Raw genomic sequence first — 19,146 nt, 5'->3', positions numbered from 1 at the left:
TCAATCTCCCAAGCCCATGATCTTATTGCCCCACAAGTGTTCATAGGTAGGACCATCATTTCAATTGTTTTGAAAATGAAGAAGTAGAGGCCCTTCACTCCCCACCTTCACCCTGGGTCTCGACATAAGTTCTTCCACATGCTGTTTGGCCTTTCTCCTTACCCGGCATCATATCGTGTTGTGTCTGCCATTTTGCTTTTCCATTTCCTTCTTGCTTGATCAGGAAACAGAAGCCTTGAGGAGTGAAATCACTTGCCAAAAGACAATTAATGATACTAAATGTCCATGCTGAGATTTGGGCTCTCTCTGCTCCAATGTCTCCATTTTTCCCTCTGCTGAATAATCTCTTATAAATGTGAGCCAGGGAGTTTCTCCACAGATGTGCATGCCAGTGAAAATGAAAGCAAAGTGACTTGCAAGGATACAGAAAATATCTCTAGGTCTATTGCCTCATTCTTGTTTGGATTACTGCTTCATTCTTGTTTGGTCCCTTTAGATACGTTTTAAAACATGACTATGAGGACATGTGAGGACAATCACTAATAATAACTAAAATGTTTATTAAGTGCTTATTGTTTGCCAGCTATTGTTCAGAGGATTTTATGTGGATATTCCCATTCATTCTTCCCAATAACCCCATAAACGCTATTATCACCCCCATTTTACAGACGAGGAAACTGATCCACAGAGGGGTATGTGACTTGCTTTAAATCCACAACTGGTAGGTGCAGGAATCAGATTTTGAACTTACTTTGACACGACTCTTCACTTGTATGAGAAATGACATTATTTTCATTGTTACCAAAAATTCACTGTCAATTACCAAAACTATTTGACTCATATAACATATCAATTGGGTATTATGGACTAATAGCAAACGTGACTTATGTTCAATACCCTTCAGAGAATACTTACAAATACTTAGCGAATTAAGAGAGAAATGAGTGTGCCTAAAGCACTTCATGCTCGTACTTTGCTCCTAATTTCTTTGGAATGACCTAGCTTGAAAAGATGATAAAGGGTTTGTATGGGCCCAGCTTTGCTTAGCACAAAGACAGATGGGATCTTGAGACTGCAAAGCTGTTCCTTCATCTTCGCTGTATAAACTGATCTTTAATTGGTGTGGAAGATTCATTATTCTGATTCTCAAAGATTCCCACACTGTATGTGTTTAAGCTGGGCCAGGCTCTGAAAAGACAGTCTTATCATGTCTGAGCACAGTAGGGACACCATGGTAGTGCTTCCAGTGACCTGAGACCAATCAAAAATAGAGATATGAAAGAAGTTCTGACCCTCAAAAACAATTAGTTCATCCCTGGCGCTGGCAACTATGATCGAAAAGATTGTGGAGCTCCAAGAGCATGGAGTGTATACTCAGTCAAGTTTGGGAACTAGAGAATCTGTTTTTTTAAAAACAGTATGAGAGCATGAAGACCGTCAGTATTGAAGCTTTAATAAGCTAAGGGAAGTATGATTTCACATTTCTACTAGGAGAGGTTGTTAGTAAGTAATAAAAAGTTTTAAATCTAAGCTAATTGACTAGAGTAAATTATATATATATATATATATATATATGCATGTGTGTACATAGAGAGAGATAGATTTTATTTATTTGAAAGAGAGACAGCACAAGTGGAGGGAGGAGCAAAGGGAGACAGAGACAAGCAGACTGCCTGCTTGAAGGGTAAACTTATGTGGGGCTCAATCCCAGGACTCTGAGATCATGGCCTGAGCTAAAGTCAACTAACACAAGCTGTGGGCTTTTAATTAGTACAATTCTTGTTCAGATAGTCTGAAGGGCCTACTTAGCAGTTACCATACTGAATAAATGAGCTGTCCTGCTTATTTGCTATCAGCTTTTAGACACAGCCTGATATAAAGCTTAAAATAAAAGGAATATCCCATGTATCATCTAATCCAAGTAAAGAGACCCAAACTCTATGTATAGTAAAAAGACTAGAAGGAAATAAATGTTGACAGTGTTTTTCTTTAGGTTGTCAACAATGAGGACTTTCTATCCTTCTTTTACTTTCTATATTTCCTACTATTCTTAAATCAATGCGAATTGCTTTTATAATGAAAAATACCCAATATACTTGATTTATAAGAAAAAAAATATAGAAACTAAGCAAGTTAGCCCTCTCAAAAACACCCCACAATCTTCACATTAAATGATACACAGGTTCCTATTAGTAAGTGAACACCTATAGTCATAGCTATACCTACAAATTCAAGTGGAGGAGGAAGGCAATCATAGGGATCTCTCCAGGCCAAAGAAACATTTCTGTCTCAATTATCTATATCTTTCAGACAAAATTGTTTTCAGGCCTGGAATTATCCAGATGACTGCCTCTTTCATTTTTTCTCCTAACTCTACATGTACAACTCTAAGACAATCCTTTACTATTGAAAAATTGTAAAGAAAACACCAGATTAAAAAGGGAAACATACAGAAATATGGGGTTATGGGTATATGAGAATTCTTTGTACATCTTTGTAACTCTTCTATAAATGTAAACTATTCTAAAAAAAAAAAGTTCATTTAAAAAAATGAAAACACATGGCCTCTGCTAGTTTTCTGCCTTTGAGCTACTATACATTAGGGAATAATTGACTATCTCTGGGTTCTACTTCCTAATATATTAAGGAAAAAAATACACATGCACACACACATTCATGTCCATTACCTAATGTTTAAGGGTGAGCTACAAAAAAACTTTAAGAAATGTAAATCATTAAACAAAATGAAATAATAATTCAATAATCTTTTGGCCAAAATAGAACCTATTTTATATAATGGAAATTGAAGACAGCAAATCTACAAACTTCTCATCTTTAAATAATTTATGTTTTCTTGTGATGATTTTTTTCAAAAAGAGAGAAAAGTAGAAAAGTGCTTTGCTTAAAAGCATGCCTCAGTGATGTTTTTTCACAGTCTAATTTTTCCCTTTCATGTCATGATATTTTTTATCTTGCCTTTAAATTTACATCTTCAGGTCCCCTGTAGACCATTATAAATGTCCTTCCTCCTACTTTAGATGTCCTTTCTCCTACTAAAGATTTCTATTTAATAATCATAAATTTGCTTAATATTATTAATAGGCATTTCACCGTTTCACCCCTTAATAATTTTCTTACTAAACTATGAATTTATTCCAGTTAACATCAGTTGTATTGCTATACATACCCAAACATAAACATAGAATTTTCAAAAATCATAATCAGAGATCGATCCTGTTTATACATCAGAGCTTAACTGATTCTCCTCCAGTCTTCCCCATTACACAAAAAAACACTACCCAGATTTTCAAGCCAAAGCCGAGGCATCCTTGATTCATTCCTCCCATGTTACAACACACAAACAAGTCATATTAAGTCTACCTTTAAGATTTATGTGCAATAGAAATTCTGTTGTTTCGTTTTCTCCCTTCATTGCTGCTACCCAAGTCCAAGACTTGAACATTCTCTTTCACCCACACTACTGCAATGGTATCCTATTTGTTCTCTCTCCTTTCCCTTTTCCCTCTATGATACATTATTTTTATCGGTCAGATCTGCTCAAAACTATCCAAATGGTTGTCCGTTGCACTTTAAGTTGGTACTCCTTAACATGACCTACAAAGTTTCACATAAAAAGGAACTCACCTATTCTCTGATTCATCCTGGCCCTCTGTCTACTCCACCTGACACCCCCTACTCTAGCCACAATGTGGTTCCTGGAACACTTCTTTCCTACATTAGAGTCTTTTTCCATTTGTGTCATTCTCTCAGGCCAGAGAGTCTTCCCATGGCTCTTCTCCTAGCAGGCTCTTATTCATCCGTCCTTCTTCAATATGCCTTCCCTCACTCTCTAAAGTAGATCTTCCACCCTAGTCTGCTATATCTAAATACTCTATTTTTCCCTGTAACATTTCTAATGGAGATGTTGGGTATTTGTTTGTTTTTCATTGTGCAGACTGCCCATCTCTCTCTACTATATATGCCCTTCAGGAGACAAATTTTGTCTATTTACCTCACCACTGTATATCCTATACTTGTAGTAATTGGCATATAGGAGGAGATCAGTCAATATTTTTAATTGAATAAATAAACTGGTGAATTAATTAGACATAGACAGGACCGAGGTCTAGTAAATTTCAAAACATCATAAGAGAAAAATATGTTTCTCATCTACTGTGGATCCAAAGGTCTACGTAATCATATTAACAGCCAAAGGTTGTAGGTTGATACTGACGGCAATCATTGCAGAAAAAGTGAGGTGCTTTGTTTGAATTATCTATGCTATACTCCACTCCCATATCTGGACGTAGTCATCTTGTGCTTATTCTATTTCAAAATAAATGGTTCCTTATAAGCTCTAATTCTAAATGTCAGCTGTTTTATTTCTAATGGGTAGAATAAGTGTTTGACTTTCTCCAAATTCAAATTTGTACATGTTTTATAACCCCTATTGATTTCTTGAGTGGTTAACCGTGTACTTGGAGAGTGCAAATTATACACTGGGAGTGTGTTAGACCTGTTAAAAGGTAAACTAACACTTAAGACCACAAAGTACCATTTAGTTAATAACTAATTTTAAGCCCTAAATGCTGTCCAAGTGGAAAGAAAACCAAGATCCACACCTCATCCTTAACTATTTCTAGAGCGGTTTCTTATACTCAAAGTTATCACTGACGAGAAATTAAGGAAGTATCAGAAGCAAATCAGTTATTCAAAATTGGAAAGAAGAGAGAGAGAGAGAAGGCTTGAACCCATAGCTGTTTAGAATATTTGAGGAATGAATTGTCCTAGATTTAAAAGATTTGCATTTTACTGAGGGATAACACTTCAAAAAACATTTAATGTTCAAATTTTCTTAATGGTGTACTATAAACTCCCATCCTTCCTGCTAAATAAACTAGCATTTTCTTAATGAGTAAATTCCATAAAGCATTACCTATTCAGGCATCCTGAAAATGCAAACAGAGGTAGTGTGGGAGATCATACACCGCATGTGACCTGGAATCATTTTGTTGAAAGGTCATTGGTGTCAGTTTGATTCTTGGTCATTTGTTGTATGGCAATACAACATGATTTGTTGCATGACAAACTGATTATGCAAAATAACTGCCTTTCTTACAAGATGAATTAATCAGAACCAAAAGTAGCCCCTTCTATGAAGTTCTACTTTCCTCTCAAAAATTCTTCTTTAAAAAAAAAAAAAATTCTTCTTTACTGAGGTTATTAGCATCCTATGACATATCAGCACCTTTAAAACATAGTTTTTTGTGCTGTGAATTCAATGAACCACAGATATTTCAACATAAACTTAAACTAAGGTAACCATATGATTTATTACATAAACTCAAAAACTTTTGAGAGTAAAATTATGCTGAAAAAATAAACATAAACTGAGACTGTCCAAGTCATGTAGGAGCTGCAACCAATCTTTCAGCTCATTTTCACTGATTCTGTATAGGTTATTAGAAAAATATATTTCATTAGTGTAAGGGTTTGATTGCTAAACTGTAACTGTATTAGTTTGCTAGGGCTGTCAGAATAAATTACCCCCAACTGGGTGACTTAAAACAACAGAAGTTTTTCATCTCATAGTTCTGGAGACTAAAAGTCCGAAATAAAGGTGTTGGCAGAGCCACACTCCCTCCAGAGGCTCAAAGAGAAGAGAAATTCTTCCTTGACCCTTCCAGCTCCTGGTGGCTCCTGTATTCCCTGGCTTGTCGTGGTATTACTCCGATCTCTGCTTCCATCTTCACATGACTCCACTATGTGCTTTCGTGTAGCCTTCTTATAAGAACAGTCATTGGATTCAGGGTTCGGTGTGATCTAATTCAGTATGAACTCATCTGAACTAATTATTTCCAAATAAGATCACATTCTGAAGTTCCAGCTGGGTGTGAGTTTGGGGGGGGGTACATTATTCAATGCAGTGCAGTAACTAATAAAATATGTGGCTTCTGTATTACCAAAAAATCATTAGATGAAAAGTTTTACTGAGGGTAAAAATTATATATATATATATATAAAATACTGGGCATGAGGAATACTTGTTCATTTGTATTATGTCTCTATTTTAGCAAGCTAAATGGAGAAACTACATGGAAATCTATGATGGATTATCGCATCATTAAAAGTTTTATTTTAGGAAACAATACCACTTTGATTAGCTGTCTTAGTCTGCTTAAACACAAAGATACTTGATTTGAAGATATATACCAAGATATAATTGAGAAAACTATCAAAACAGAATAACTTTTTAATGCCATTAACCTGTTCAGGGGCTATATGCTATGTTCAGAAATTACTTCTTGGAAAAACTGTAAAGTTCTGCTTGGAATTGACTCCATGACTTTTTTATTGTCAGTTTTATTTAGAATATTAATTTGAAATGTTAAGCCAACTTTCAAAAATACTCATAACACAATAAGCTACCTTTTTTGTTTCTTAAAATTATTTTGTTTCATCACTGCATATTAGAAAAGATGGTGTACCTTCTAACCCTTTCAATGAGAATCACTTACATTAATTTGGTCAGATACTAACATATGGCAGTACTCCAACTTTGTAAATGAATCCAAATCTACACTATAAATTTTCTAATTGCCCTTTTTGGGCCATGACATCATACCAGAGAAATGTGCAAACTCATCAACCCATCTATATTCGAGTTATTTATAGGTGTCTTTCTTGTCTTTTATGGTTAGCAACACATTTTTGCTCTCCAACCTTTTGCTTTTCACTGAGAAAGACTGAAGACGCACAGCAAATACAGCTTTTATTTGTGCATCTACTCCTGACATACTGAATACATACATTCTAGTGAGTATTCTAGAGTTCTCCACCATATTGAACCTCACAGCTCATTTTTTAAAGGTTGATTGATTGATTGAGGGAGGACAGAGGAAGAGGGTGAGTGTGAGACAACCTCAAGCAGACTCCTCACCAAGCATGGAGCCAGACGCAAGGCTCAACCCTAAGTCCCTGACATCATGACCGGAGCCAAAGAGTCAGATGCTCAACTGACTGTACCACCCAAGTGCCCCCATTTTTTTAAGTAGGCTCCATGTCCAGCCCAGTGCAGGGCTTAACTTCACAACCCTGAGATCAAGACCTGAGCTGAGATCAAGAGTCAGATATTTAATTGATCGAGCCACCCAGGCACCCCCTTACCCTTGTCATTTAGAATAGGGATTGTCTGTGACTTTAAGGACACATTACCTAGGTGCAACTGGCTCTTTGGTGCACACAACTAAGAGGCACGAATCTTTTGAAAGTGGCCACACCAAGGTACCTGTAGCTTCCACATATGTTGTCCATGCCTATATTTTTTCATTTGTTCATACTAACTGTTGAATATTCACTTTGTGCCAGTCCTTGTTCTATATCCTGAAGATGTTACAGTAAACAGTACAGTCTTTACCCTAAGAGAAAGTATAGTCTAATGCAAAGCTTTCTCAGGTGCCCTGAATGAGTAACAGGTATGTTAGCTCATCAGTCCACCTTAGCTTTTGGGGAGCTTGGGTGGCTAGAGCCCCCAGGCTGGTGGTCTTCTTTTACCTAAAACCAAATGTTATCATTTTCTATGTGTGTCGTTATGTGAAAAATCTAAAGATGCCATTGTCCAATGCAACGTTTCCCAGAATGGAGTCTGCTGGGACAGTCCCACAAAATGTTCCTATAAAAGAGAGTTCCCTTAAATAGGAACATCCCATAATGTTTGTCCTTTCTTGTCCTCTCACAATACAGGTTAGCCTTTTAAGTACTCAGAAAAGGTGATCTAGGCTGACTAATCAGAATTTGGAAATCAGAGGCATTTAGGTGATAACAGAAGCCCTAAATTCATAGGGATCCCTTCAGGGAGAATGATTAAAGTATAAAAAGAGAAGAACTTTAGGAAGGCATCAACACTTGAAGAATCAGTTGGAAAAGAGAAGCCTACAAAATACTCTAGGAAAAAAATAACCAAAAAAAAAAAAAAAAAAAAAAAAACAAGAGGTACACAGTACAGAAGTCTAGGGAGGAGAAAGCTTCAAAAAAGTGGAAGTGGTCACATGTATCAAATTACTGAGAGATTGGGACATTTGAAGTCAGAGAAGAGACTACTAGTTTTATCAGTAAAGATGTTGTGGGTTGACCATGATTACAGCAGTTTCTCTGAAGGGATTACCAGAGAGCAGTGGGTAAATAGTGAACGGGAGTTAGTGCAGGAAGTAAAGAATAGGAATAGAGATAACACTTTTATGAAGTTTAGCTTCTTATGAAAAAAAGGGAGACAAAAGGCCTACGAAAGGACATGCATTAAGAGAAGTTTATAAATTTTTATTTTAAGAAGGAAAACATTCAAAAATGTTTAAATGCTAGTGGCAAGGAGCAAGGAGTGAAGGAGAATTGAAGATAAAGGAAAGGAAGGAGATCACTGATGGGGAGAGCCTTTGAGGAGGACGGAAAGGTTGGGATTCATGATGGTTTGGCCTCGGAAAAAGTATCTCTCCAAGGATAGAAGGACAAAAAGAGAAAACTGGTTTTCAGAGCAACAGTAGGATCCATGTGGGATAAAGAGTCAGGAATTACAAAAAGCAAATAATAAATAAGATATGGAGGCAGATATTGTCTTCTGTCTTCATGAGTTCTTAACTGCATGATCTGTGCATTATACTGGCAAGAACTGGCTTTGACCCCCGGTTCTGGTTATCGATTATGCAAATTTATAAGATAAAAAAATCAACCTATTTGAGCTCACATTTCTTCATTTATACAAAATGGGATTTTTAGAAATCTACCCTAAAGAGCCATAATAAGGAATACATTTTTATTATATAAAGTATTAACACAATGTTGGGCATGTTGTAGATTCTCCAGTAAATGTAGATATATTTATCATCAGCTTGTCTTGCAAATCTATTTTCTTGGCTATGTTTAGAAGACAACAAAATCATAGGGAGACAACCAATAGATACAGTATATAGCACAGTGCCAGACACATAGTAGGTACGCAAGAAATATTCATATAACAAATTACCAAAAGCCATTTTTTGTCCTATTTACATGGTTAAAACCTTTATTTCTGCTGCATTTAAGTGAATGTTCCAACCTAAATCCTCCTTACTCTCTGTTGGAAAATAACTTCAGAGTCATAGAGGAAAACAAATGTGTCACCTGGGAAGGTTAATCTGAACTATTTAACCATTTCTGCAAATGTAGTCCATGAAGGGAAAAAATAGCTTGACTCACATAGCCCAGAAGGCAGAAGTGGACAGGAGCTGAACCCTCTGTCACTTGCTCTGTGATTTTCCCCCTTGTCACCAAACAGGCTCACTAAGAAAGGATGCCCAGTTAGCCACTGAGCAAATAAATTTGTCCAGAAATGCATAGATTTAGTTTAAGACCAAAGAAAGAAGGGTATTATTGACATAAAATGGCTTCCCATACTTTTTTTTCTTTCTCTAAAGTTTGTAGTAAACTTTGTCTCCGAAGAGCAGCTTGGAAGTAAGGAGCGTTGCTGCAGCCAAAGCTCAGTGGGGAGAGCTCTAGCAAATTGCCCCAGATAAGCTTACAGCAACTCCAGCTCTGGACTCCTGAGAGGTTAATGATCCCTACCTCTTCTCAAGGCCTGATATTTATGAAGTGTTGTCAAAGACATCTAAAGTTCCCTAAAATACTATATTTTTAAAAGATCTTCAAGCTAAATCTTCTAAACCTATAGGAGTTACCCACTTGCTGAGAGTTAATAGGCTCTTGACTGAATGGTGAAGTTTGAAAATGCCCATTAGAGGCTGAGTACAATTTCTCCCAGTAGCCTGCTCCCTTCACACTTTGGAGGGTGCTGCCATCCAAAGCCAGGAAGGGCATTTCGGGGCAAAAGATAGAGCAAATGGCTAAAAATCTGCTTATTTTTCTTTTAATAATAAACAGATATATACATATATATATATATATTCATTTTATATTTTACATATATATATAGTATATATATATATATATGGTCCAGAATTTACAGCTAAATCTGTGATTTAGCCTTATGATGCCAAGTCCTGGAGTTATAATAACTGTATTTGGATATCATAAGTTAAAATGTTTACATACAAGTTTCTTTCCCAAGATTGTACAGATTTCTCAGCTTTTATCTATGTGAATATATTACCAGTAGAAACTGAGATAATAAAACCTCATGCAAATAATCGTGCAATATTGTTGCATTTCAATCACTCCAGTCCCCAAATTACTATTTCTATTTCAGATGCTAGTACTTTTTCCAATTTAAATTCAAGCAATTCTTGAATAATGTAATTAAGGCCTTGCCTGAGAATGTATAACATGAAAATTAGTTTTCTTCAGCTTTATTTTAATTTTTATGTCCAATAGGAATATTTATATACACAAGTGGTAATATGGATAATCACATTCCACATCTTATATTTGTGCCTGGTCAATTGTCGGGTAAGAAAGAATTTCTCTCTATCTCTACCCATCCTCCTCCCAACCCAGACCACTGCCTAACTGGCAAAATTTTGGATACAAATAGTTTCAATGACTCTTCTGGGGAAAAAAAAAAATTAAACTGGTAGGAGAAACGTTGAATTTGTAGCAAAACTTTCTGTTTTGAAGTTATTTTTTCCAAATCTATAACAGAGATTAAATAACAAGGGACATTGTGACTGAGTCTCTGCTCTTTATAAAACTTGAGAATTGATTGTGTCCTTAAATGCCTTTGTGTCCCTTCCACTAGCCTGACACTGTTAGCTAGCATTCTCATTTGAATCTTTGTCATGGAGGCTTGAAAAAAGGGAAGACTCTTCTCATCTACTCATCTGTGCCTTCAAAAAACTATGACAGCAGGTGAAGCTATTATGGAATTTTTTAATTTTCAAGAACTCCTATTGCATTATATTCAGAAACTGTTCAATAGAAACACTTTTCTAGTCTTTAAAAAACTTCTATTGCAATTTGCTACAAATACAAGGCTTGACTGCCACCTCATATGTTTATTCCTAATAAGATGAGGAGAGAAAATCCTAAGAATTATATATCCTCTCTGAAACCAACTCTCATCAACAACGGGGACAATCATGATTTCACTTCTAAATTCATAATATGCTAGGTACAATATAAATATAATAGAAAGATGATTTTTCTTTGTCAGTTAAACTTTTTTCAAATGGCCTTGGAGCTATGGCAGTAAGTAGGGGACAGATCAATGAGTAATCACAACAGGTGTGCAAATACATGAGTACTTCAGTGCTGGGGTTTCCTTGTGCCATTATTAAATGTGAAAAAGAATAGAAGTATTATATAAACATATTCAAAATGGAAGATTTTAGTTTTCTGGAAAAGTATGGCACATTTTTGTGTGCTCACAGGAAAAGCTTGTTAAAAATATAATAAACAAAATGGTACTACTCATGTGCCTGTGCTTGTCAAAGATAATTAGCAATGTTAAAGCATGATGTTAAAAACTGAATTTAATCCACAAACATATTTTCCGCCAAAGGGAAATAATGCATAAAAGAGCTCGCTTTATACTAGAATGCCTAAATTATTATAACCATTGTAAATATTGAAGATATTTTATACCCTTTGATAAAGTAAAATGTCCCCATAATTAAGGCAAAGTGATTTTCTTTATTTATTATACCTAAATAATGTTCCTATTTGTCTAATTCTTTTTCCCATCATATCAAAAACAATATTTTACAATAAATATTGGTAAATATTTGTTGGTAATTTATTTTAAGTAAATATTAGCAGTAAAGATAAATATTACTCTCAAAGTGCAAAGAACCTAGAGATCTCAAACAATCAAATCTACCACACAGTAACACTCTACAAAATCCGAGCAATAGTAAGAAGGGTTTTTTTTAACACCACCAGAAACTCACTACTTCACTATGCTACTCACTCTCTTACTAAACAGCTCTAGTTGCTTAAAAATGTGCACTAGAAATCTGGCTCCCTAAAACATCCACTGAATCCTCCACATTACCTCTAGTTTAGAATCTTTCCAACCTACTCTGAAATCTGCGCAGAAGCAGGCCACTCCTCTGAAATCAGTGGCACAAGAGATAGGTAAATATTCCAAAGAAAGGCCTGATTAAAGCAAAGTAGGATCATCTTCAGCGAAATATCATCTGACGATAGCCCCCTGACAGGCCTCCAGGACCGCAGGGCATCATGGGCCGGGCAGGTCCACTAGCCTGTAGGTGCAGGAATTTCATCTTACAAAACACCAGAACCCAGTGGACTGAAGAAAGCTAACTTATGGGGGAAAAAAAAACCACCCACAGAAAGTCAGAACCAATCAATTCAACTCATATGACATATGTAACTGTCAAATGGATGAGAAATCCAGGTGGTACTACAGATAGTGCCACGTAGGCTACATAGAAGTCAAATTATTTGAAGACTGTTCAGAGAATAGAACATCAAAACAAGAGAAATGGGTTGACTGAGTATTTAGTAGCAATAAACACAAAAAGTTTTGTGCATCCATTTCTGCAACTGGGGAGTTTAGATTTGTAAGTTCAGGTTGGCTTCTCAGGGCAACACCACTCCGGAGAGCACTTGAATAGAGAACATGACTTTTAGAACCTTCTTTTGCAAGTGCTAACCCTTGACCAAGGAAACATTCTTTCTTTGAATGCATGGGTAATTTTAGTCAAGTTTTGCACTGTCGTATTTCTGCTTCAATCCATAATGTGTTGCTTTGATAGATTAATTCTTTGAACAACATCTTATTCCCAGCTTTCGGGGAAGAATAAGGCAGGGATAATGGTAAACACACATGCACACACTCTGCACTATATTAAGTCTCTGAATTGCTCTGCCCCTTTTTTACCCTCCTCCCTTACTTGACTTATAGTAAGGTAAAACCTTGCCATTCATCATTCCCTCTGTTTCTTGCCCCGCTCCCCCGATACACAAACACACACACACACACACACACACACACACACACACACCCACACACACACAATACATGTAGCTGTGCTTTCGAGAAACCCGCTGCTATAGCCCTTCTCTGGAGCGTTGACTAGCAGTGGACAACCATGTTAGCTTTGCTGCAATTAACTCAGATTATATCAGAAATCACTGGGGATCCCTGGGTGGCTCAGCAGTTTAGCACCTGCCTTCAGCCCAGTGGGTGATCCTGGGGTCCCAGGATCAAGTCCCACATCAGGCTCCCTCTGTCTGGGTCTCTGTCTCTCTCTCTCTGTCTCTCTCTCTCTCTCTCTCTCATAAATAAATAAAGTCTTTAAAGAAATGGTTCCTTAAAAGGGTCAGGATCTCTTTCAGAATAAATCATTTGTGAACTTTAAGTAGGAAACTGGTTGAAGATTTTAAACAAAAACATGAGAAGTTTCTACCATTGTCACTGTCTCTTTTAGTAAAAGGAGCACGACCCTTACATTAAACCTCTTTTTCAGTGGAGGACAAAGAAATCGATGTCTAAATCATCAGCCACTATAGGAAACATACAAAGTTCCAAAGTATCATTTTTAGATGATTTTAAATCTTTAAATGCTTCAGGATTGCTTGAATACCTAGGCATAAACATCAGGGTTACAAATACTGTTGTCCATACACATATTTGGTTGGAATATTAGATTTCTGTGTCTCTATTCTTCTTAATATACTCAAATCTCATTTCTAAAATATGTCTATTGCATTACTAGAAGTGGTTATATATTCAGGTTTTCAATCAACTGGTTTACTTGGTTGGATTGACTATAAATTTGTTGACATATATTGATGATTCCTCATTTTCTTGCTCAGGGATCATTTCTTCTACTCATTTATTTTCAATCTCTCTAACTTTCTTATTTGACAGTATCCTGTGAACAGCATAACAGAGCACTCCAAGCTCATAAGGAATGGTGTAAACTAATTAGCAGATTTTATGACGGAAACTATTCCCCTCACACGTGATCATCCTGTCCGGATAATGAACTTTGTGAAAATATCTGGTTATTACCACACTAAGGCAACAGCCTCCCTCAAACAAGCTCTCACTTTGTCCTTAGACTTTGGTTCATAGTCGTGAATACGGTACAAAAAGAATATGGGGTGAGAGATGGAGTTAAAAATACAGTGGCCTAAAAATGGATTTTGAGTCAAGGAAATTCTTTGATCTTCTTCTGCAACTGACAAAAAGAAAAATAGTCCTAATAGGATGTGTTTGAAAAATACTATGCCTGAGATCACAATGCATAACTGAATGCAGGGAAGTTACAGAAAACTCTCCTGCATGCAGGTGTGCAGAAGCCCTGGAGGGTTACTAACAAACACTAAGTAGAAGTGTTGAATAGTTTGTTATGAGGAGAAGATCCAGAAATAAGAGTGAGAATCCGTGCTGGTTCATTACATCAGCAGTGCGGCTGGCAAACGCCACTGTCAAAGTCGTCTTTTTTTTTTTTTTTTTTTTTTTTTTTTTTTTTTTTTTTTTTTTTTTTGTCAAAGTCGTCTTTAAGCAGCAGGTGCGCGGTTTGACCACGCTAGTTTGTGGCCTCCTGGCAGCAGCAACAGATGAGCCAGGTCTTCTCCGTGGATTCACGAATGACCACACGCCATCCCAGGGTGCATCAAAAAGGCAGGGTTGTCCTGCTTCTATTTTGGTCACATATTTCCCAAGTTGGAAATTTCACCCAACATTATTTATCTCAGTTTATGCGTGTTTGCTCCCTACAGCTGTAATTTGTTACCAAAAACACCGTGACATGAAAATTCCAGAGTAGCTTGGAGGAATGGGAGAAGCCAAAAGAGAAAATTTTGTACAGTGTTAGTCTTTTCCATGGAAGTGGTTTGTTCATTTTAATGATAATTCATCAAAGTAGAAATATAATATGACAATGTATAAAAAATATAAAATAAACAAAATATCACCTAAATAGGTACAGAGACAGAAATACAGAACAGATGAATGATTTAAATGCCATCTCCAGTCTCTCTAGCATACTTATGATAAATCCTTTATTAATTTGAGTCGTGGTTTGAAATATTACACATCATACAAATGTGCATAAATATCCCTACACAGGAAAGCACTTAACATATTTTTTTCACTTAACATATTTAACAATATACTTCAAATTTTAAAGTTCTGCAGATGACTAACTAGATCTTAAAAGGTATGGATATTTTACAGCTCTGCTTAAACATAAATAATGCATTTGTCCGATTCACCCATATTAAAAAGTATTTTTTCTCCTGAGGAAGATACTCATCATCCATGACTGCCAGTACAAAACTATAAGGGCGCACTGTAATAAAAGCTATACCTGTATGTGAAATAATAGGAAATGATCTATTTCACAAAAACAGTAATGCATTTTTAATCTTCCACTACTGATGCTTCCATTACTTCTATTACTGTGGGATTGAAAAGTATCTCAGATTGAAGTCAAGAAAATGAAGTTTTTCAGGTGCTTAGGCAAGAATTTTTTTTTTTTTAAGGCAAGAATTTTAAAGTCTGGTCAGGTCACAGATTATGGAAAAGACTCAAAAAAGGAAAACTTTATATTATAAAATGAACATCATCAAAAGACTATTTAGAGACAGCATGACAAACGTGAAGCCAACGTATTTGGGCTAAAGGTCAGAAAAAAAAGAGTTTAATGTCTTTGTAGAAACATAAGGAAACAAAACTTGTTAATGACGGAGGAAGGAGTTCACTTTAGAAGGCAAACTCTCTCTTCATCCTAAGTTTAACTTTCACATCCCATCGTTCACACAGGCCAGCTCCCAGGCCCTGGCGTAACTTAGGGCATGCAGTACGTACTGTGTTAGTATCTACACAAATGGTTCTGAAATAACGTTTGCTCTTTCAATAGCTTTATTTTGGCAATAAGAAAATGTATGGGTGCTAGTAGAATTCCTGTTCACAGTAAATGAAAAAAGCCTGAAAGAGTACATTTGTTGCAATTTGCATTTAGTTTTGGAAAACGTCTGTTTAACAACTGAACACAGCCATATTTTAACTTTTAAGCTCCCACACTGAGAAAGTATCAAGGTATTACAGCAATTTACTCTCAGGGACATTATGCTGGCCTTTGAAATTCAAAAAATAAGATAGTTCTTCTTGAATTATTTTATGATCAATGCACAGTCCCTACACAAGGAAAATTAAAGCTGTCTAACAACTCACAGACACATCACTGGCTATTAAAGATGGGAGAAATTGCATAAAAGCATGAAAAGCACTGGGTAATTTTGCAGTTTCATCTCTAAACACAATTGTAAAGATGTCTGTCTTTCAATTCTTCTTCCCTCTTTCTTCTGAACCAGAGCCTTTTAGTTCTTACCCTTTTAAATATCTTTGCCTGCTATAGCTTTGCTTCTTAATGTACTGGTTGATCTTACTGGGCTGAGGAAGTATTTACAAGGGGTGCCTGCTTTTATCTGTATCCACAGAGAATGCTAACAAGCTAGAAGAAAGTGCAAGAGAGCACCACATCCCCTGCCCAGAACATTACAATGGTTTCTGCATGCATGGGAAGTGCGAACATTCTATCAGCATGCAGGAGCCGTCTTGCAGGTAACGTTTTCGCTCTTTAACTCTTAAAATGTATGCAGTGAAAACAGAGGACCAAATTCTGGGTGTTTGTAAAGAATTGGATGGCATTCCCCCGCAGTGATCGGCAGCAAGGCGTTTCACTGCCTCTCCTGCACACACACACACACGCACACACGAAGACCATGAAATGTGTGCTTTACACGCCCGAGTACTAAGTAACACATCGTTATGTGTACTCCTCTTGTAGAATTTTAAATTGTACCTTGGGCATTACCAGCTTCGTAAAGGCTCAGACCCCTGTTTCATTCCCCACTCTTTCCCATGGACATAGAGCAGCTCTTGGCACAGGACAGGCGCTCATTAAGTCCTTCTGAGATGAATGGATGAGGACTTACTGTCCCTAAGAGGACATTATTGCTTTGGTGAGGTCATCTTTTCCAAAGTCCTTCTAATAAGCATTATCAGTCTTGGTTTTGCTGGGCACATACCTGTTATCCACAGGCCTCGTATAGTGAGATTGTTAGCCGTACCTCCCCAGATTCCAACTCAGTTGAGACACAAAGAAATTGCTTGTCTGGACTTAGTTAATAAATATAAATATCTGCTGAGTATTCATGAATAGAACATAATTATTGAGTTGGCAAAAAGATGGTAAAGCCAAGGTGAAAAACCAAATTTATTTTTTATTAAAGGAATATACAAGTATCCTATGATGAAATAGGTTGTCTATTACACAGCGAAGAGTTTCTCTCTCTCTCTTCCTCCTCCCCCTCCTCCTTCTCTCTGTCTCTCTCTCCCTTTCTCTCAAGAACTGTCTTCCTTTTATATTTTCCTTCACTGAATACACTAGCACGTTCCAGTGAAACCAGCTAGAGTGAACAAAACCAAGAGGTTGTTTCTGCTGCCCTGTCATCCTTAGCAGGGCCCCCATTATTGAACCCTCCGAGGCAAAAGGAAAGGCCCCAGGATGCAGAAATTCCAAGTGAAATACTGAAATAATTGCACAAAGCCAAAGACAAGCTGATCCTTGCTGGTATTGTTATGTGAACAGTTTCTTCATTTCATTGTCAAATGCTAATTTTAACACGCAGATGGTCTCCTGGAGCTTTCTGATGAGGGTTGAGTAAGTGAGAAGTGGCCTTCATTCTCAGATGAATAGCACACGGGTTTATTATGCGGAACTCTATCGCCTACACCATGATTATTATTTTTCCTCCTGAAATTTAGCTCTCTAACATAAGTAGGCAACTTTATGATCAATGAATTAAAGAAATTACTTATTATAGTCCTGGTCTAAATACTTTTCAACATTTGTCCTCACAGTAGCATAGAGAACGCTTTATCCAAAGATAAATAAATAGCTCCATTTTACCCCCACATCCTCAGAAACAAACCTTCTGTCAAGTAATCATGTCAGCTTAGGTCGATTAAAGAACAAGTTAAATAAAATGTGAAACTTGCCTGAAAAAAAAAAAAACAGTAAAAAGAACGATGGTTTCTGGACATCCATTGCTTCTCTATATCATCATCATCACAAACTATGTGGCAATCCTCCTGTCTTCAAAATCTTATTTTAAGTGTAAAAGAAACACCTCATATCTTTGAAACCCAACACACAAAGGGATCTTGTTGAAAATAGAGAGTTGCTTGATGGGATGAGCACTGGATGTTATTCTATATGTTGGCAAATTGAACACCAATAAAAAATAAATTAAAAAAAAAAGAAAAGAAAAGAGAGAGTTGTAACCTGTATCTACAGAGTAACATTAAAAAAAAAAAAGAAAAGAAAGAAAGAAAGAAACCAACAGCCCGGATTTCACAATGAAGATACAAGTGGTCTAGCCAGCTATAAAAATGAGCACCCCCCCCCAAAAAAAAAATAAGCCCAGCAGCTACAGGTAACTGGATACTCTCATTTCTTCCAGGTGTGATGCTGGTTATACTGGACAACACTGTGAAAAAAAGGACTACAGTGTATTGTACGTTGTTCCCGGCCCCGTGCGATTTCAGTATGTCTTAATCGCAGCTGTGATTGGAACCATTCAGATTGCCGTCATCTGTGTGGTGGTCCTCTGCATCACCAGGTCAGTAACAGTGCTCAGTCGGCCACCCCGATGCCGGAGTGTGCTGTTCCTCCTCGCCTTACTTAGATTACTCTTCTCCTGAGGCCCTTTGTGGGCTCTGCAGCCATCCGTTCTCTGGAGTCCTATTTCCTCCTCCTAACAGCCTGTGAATAGCATCGATTTTTCATGCTGGAGTGGTACAAATTATTTTCCTTATTGTTGCATTTTGATGATTATTTAGTTTTGAAGCAAAGATCTTTTTTCTCTACTCTGTGATGCCAATCTTTGTTTAAATAAGCTCTTCTCTTTTAGCTATAGAAAGTCCGTCTTCGTTCGAACTACTAACAGACTATTTAGATGACAGCGTGACCTTATTTACCCAGACCCAGATCAGTGTGCTGAAAGAGGTCAGAAGGGATGGTGTAGACGGCCTAGAAAGTGTCAAAAGTAGAGCTTTCATTTACGGTACTTGGATTTCCAAGTATCACTCTCCGATATAATCATTTTGAACATATTTGGCGTAAACGACAGGTACATTTTTATCTTAAGTTAACGATATAGCTTTTAATCACAAAATTC

General features: G+C 36.8%; 1 protein-coding gene across 1 annotated transcript in view; it reads left to right on the top strand.

The window, feature by feature from the left end:
* Positions 1–19,146, top strand: part of TMEFF2 (transmembrane protein with EGF like and two follistatin like domains 2) — a 220,706-nt gene that overhangs the window by 198,413 nt on the left and 3,147 nt on the right. The window contains exons 8-9 of the mRNA XM_055345631.1: positions 16,402–16,525; positions 18,430–18,588. Coding sequence (XP_055201606.1) covers positions 16,402–16,525; positions 18,430–18,588 — 283 coding nt within the window. The remainder of the gene's footprint in view (positions 1–16,401; positions 16,526–18,429; positions 18,589–19,146) is intronic.

The sequence above is a fragment of the Nyctereutes procyonoides genome, unplaced genomic scaffold (genome assembly GCF_905146905.1).
Source record: "Nyctereutes procyonoides isolate TBG_1078 unplaced genomic scaffold, NYPRO_anot_genome, whole genome shotgun sequence".
Classification (NCBI taxonomy): domain Eukaryota; kingdom Metazoa; phylum Chordata; class Mammalia; order Carnivora; family Canidae; genus Nyctereutes; species Nyctereutes procyonoides.
The sequence above is the reverse complement of the archived record's forward strand: the minus strand, read 5'-3'. Positions and strand labels throughout refer to the sequence as shown.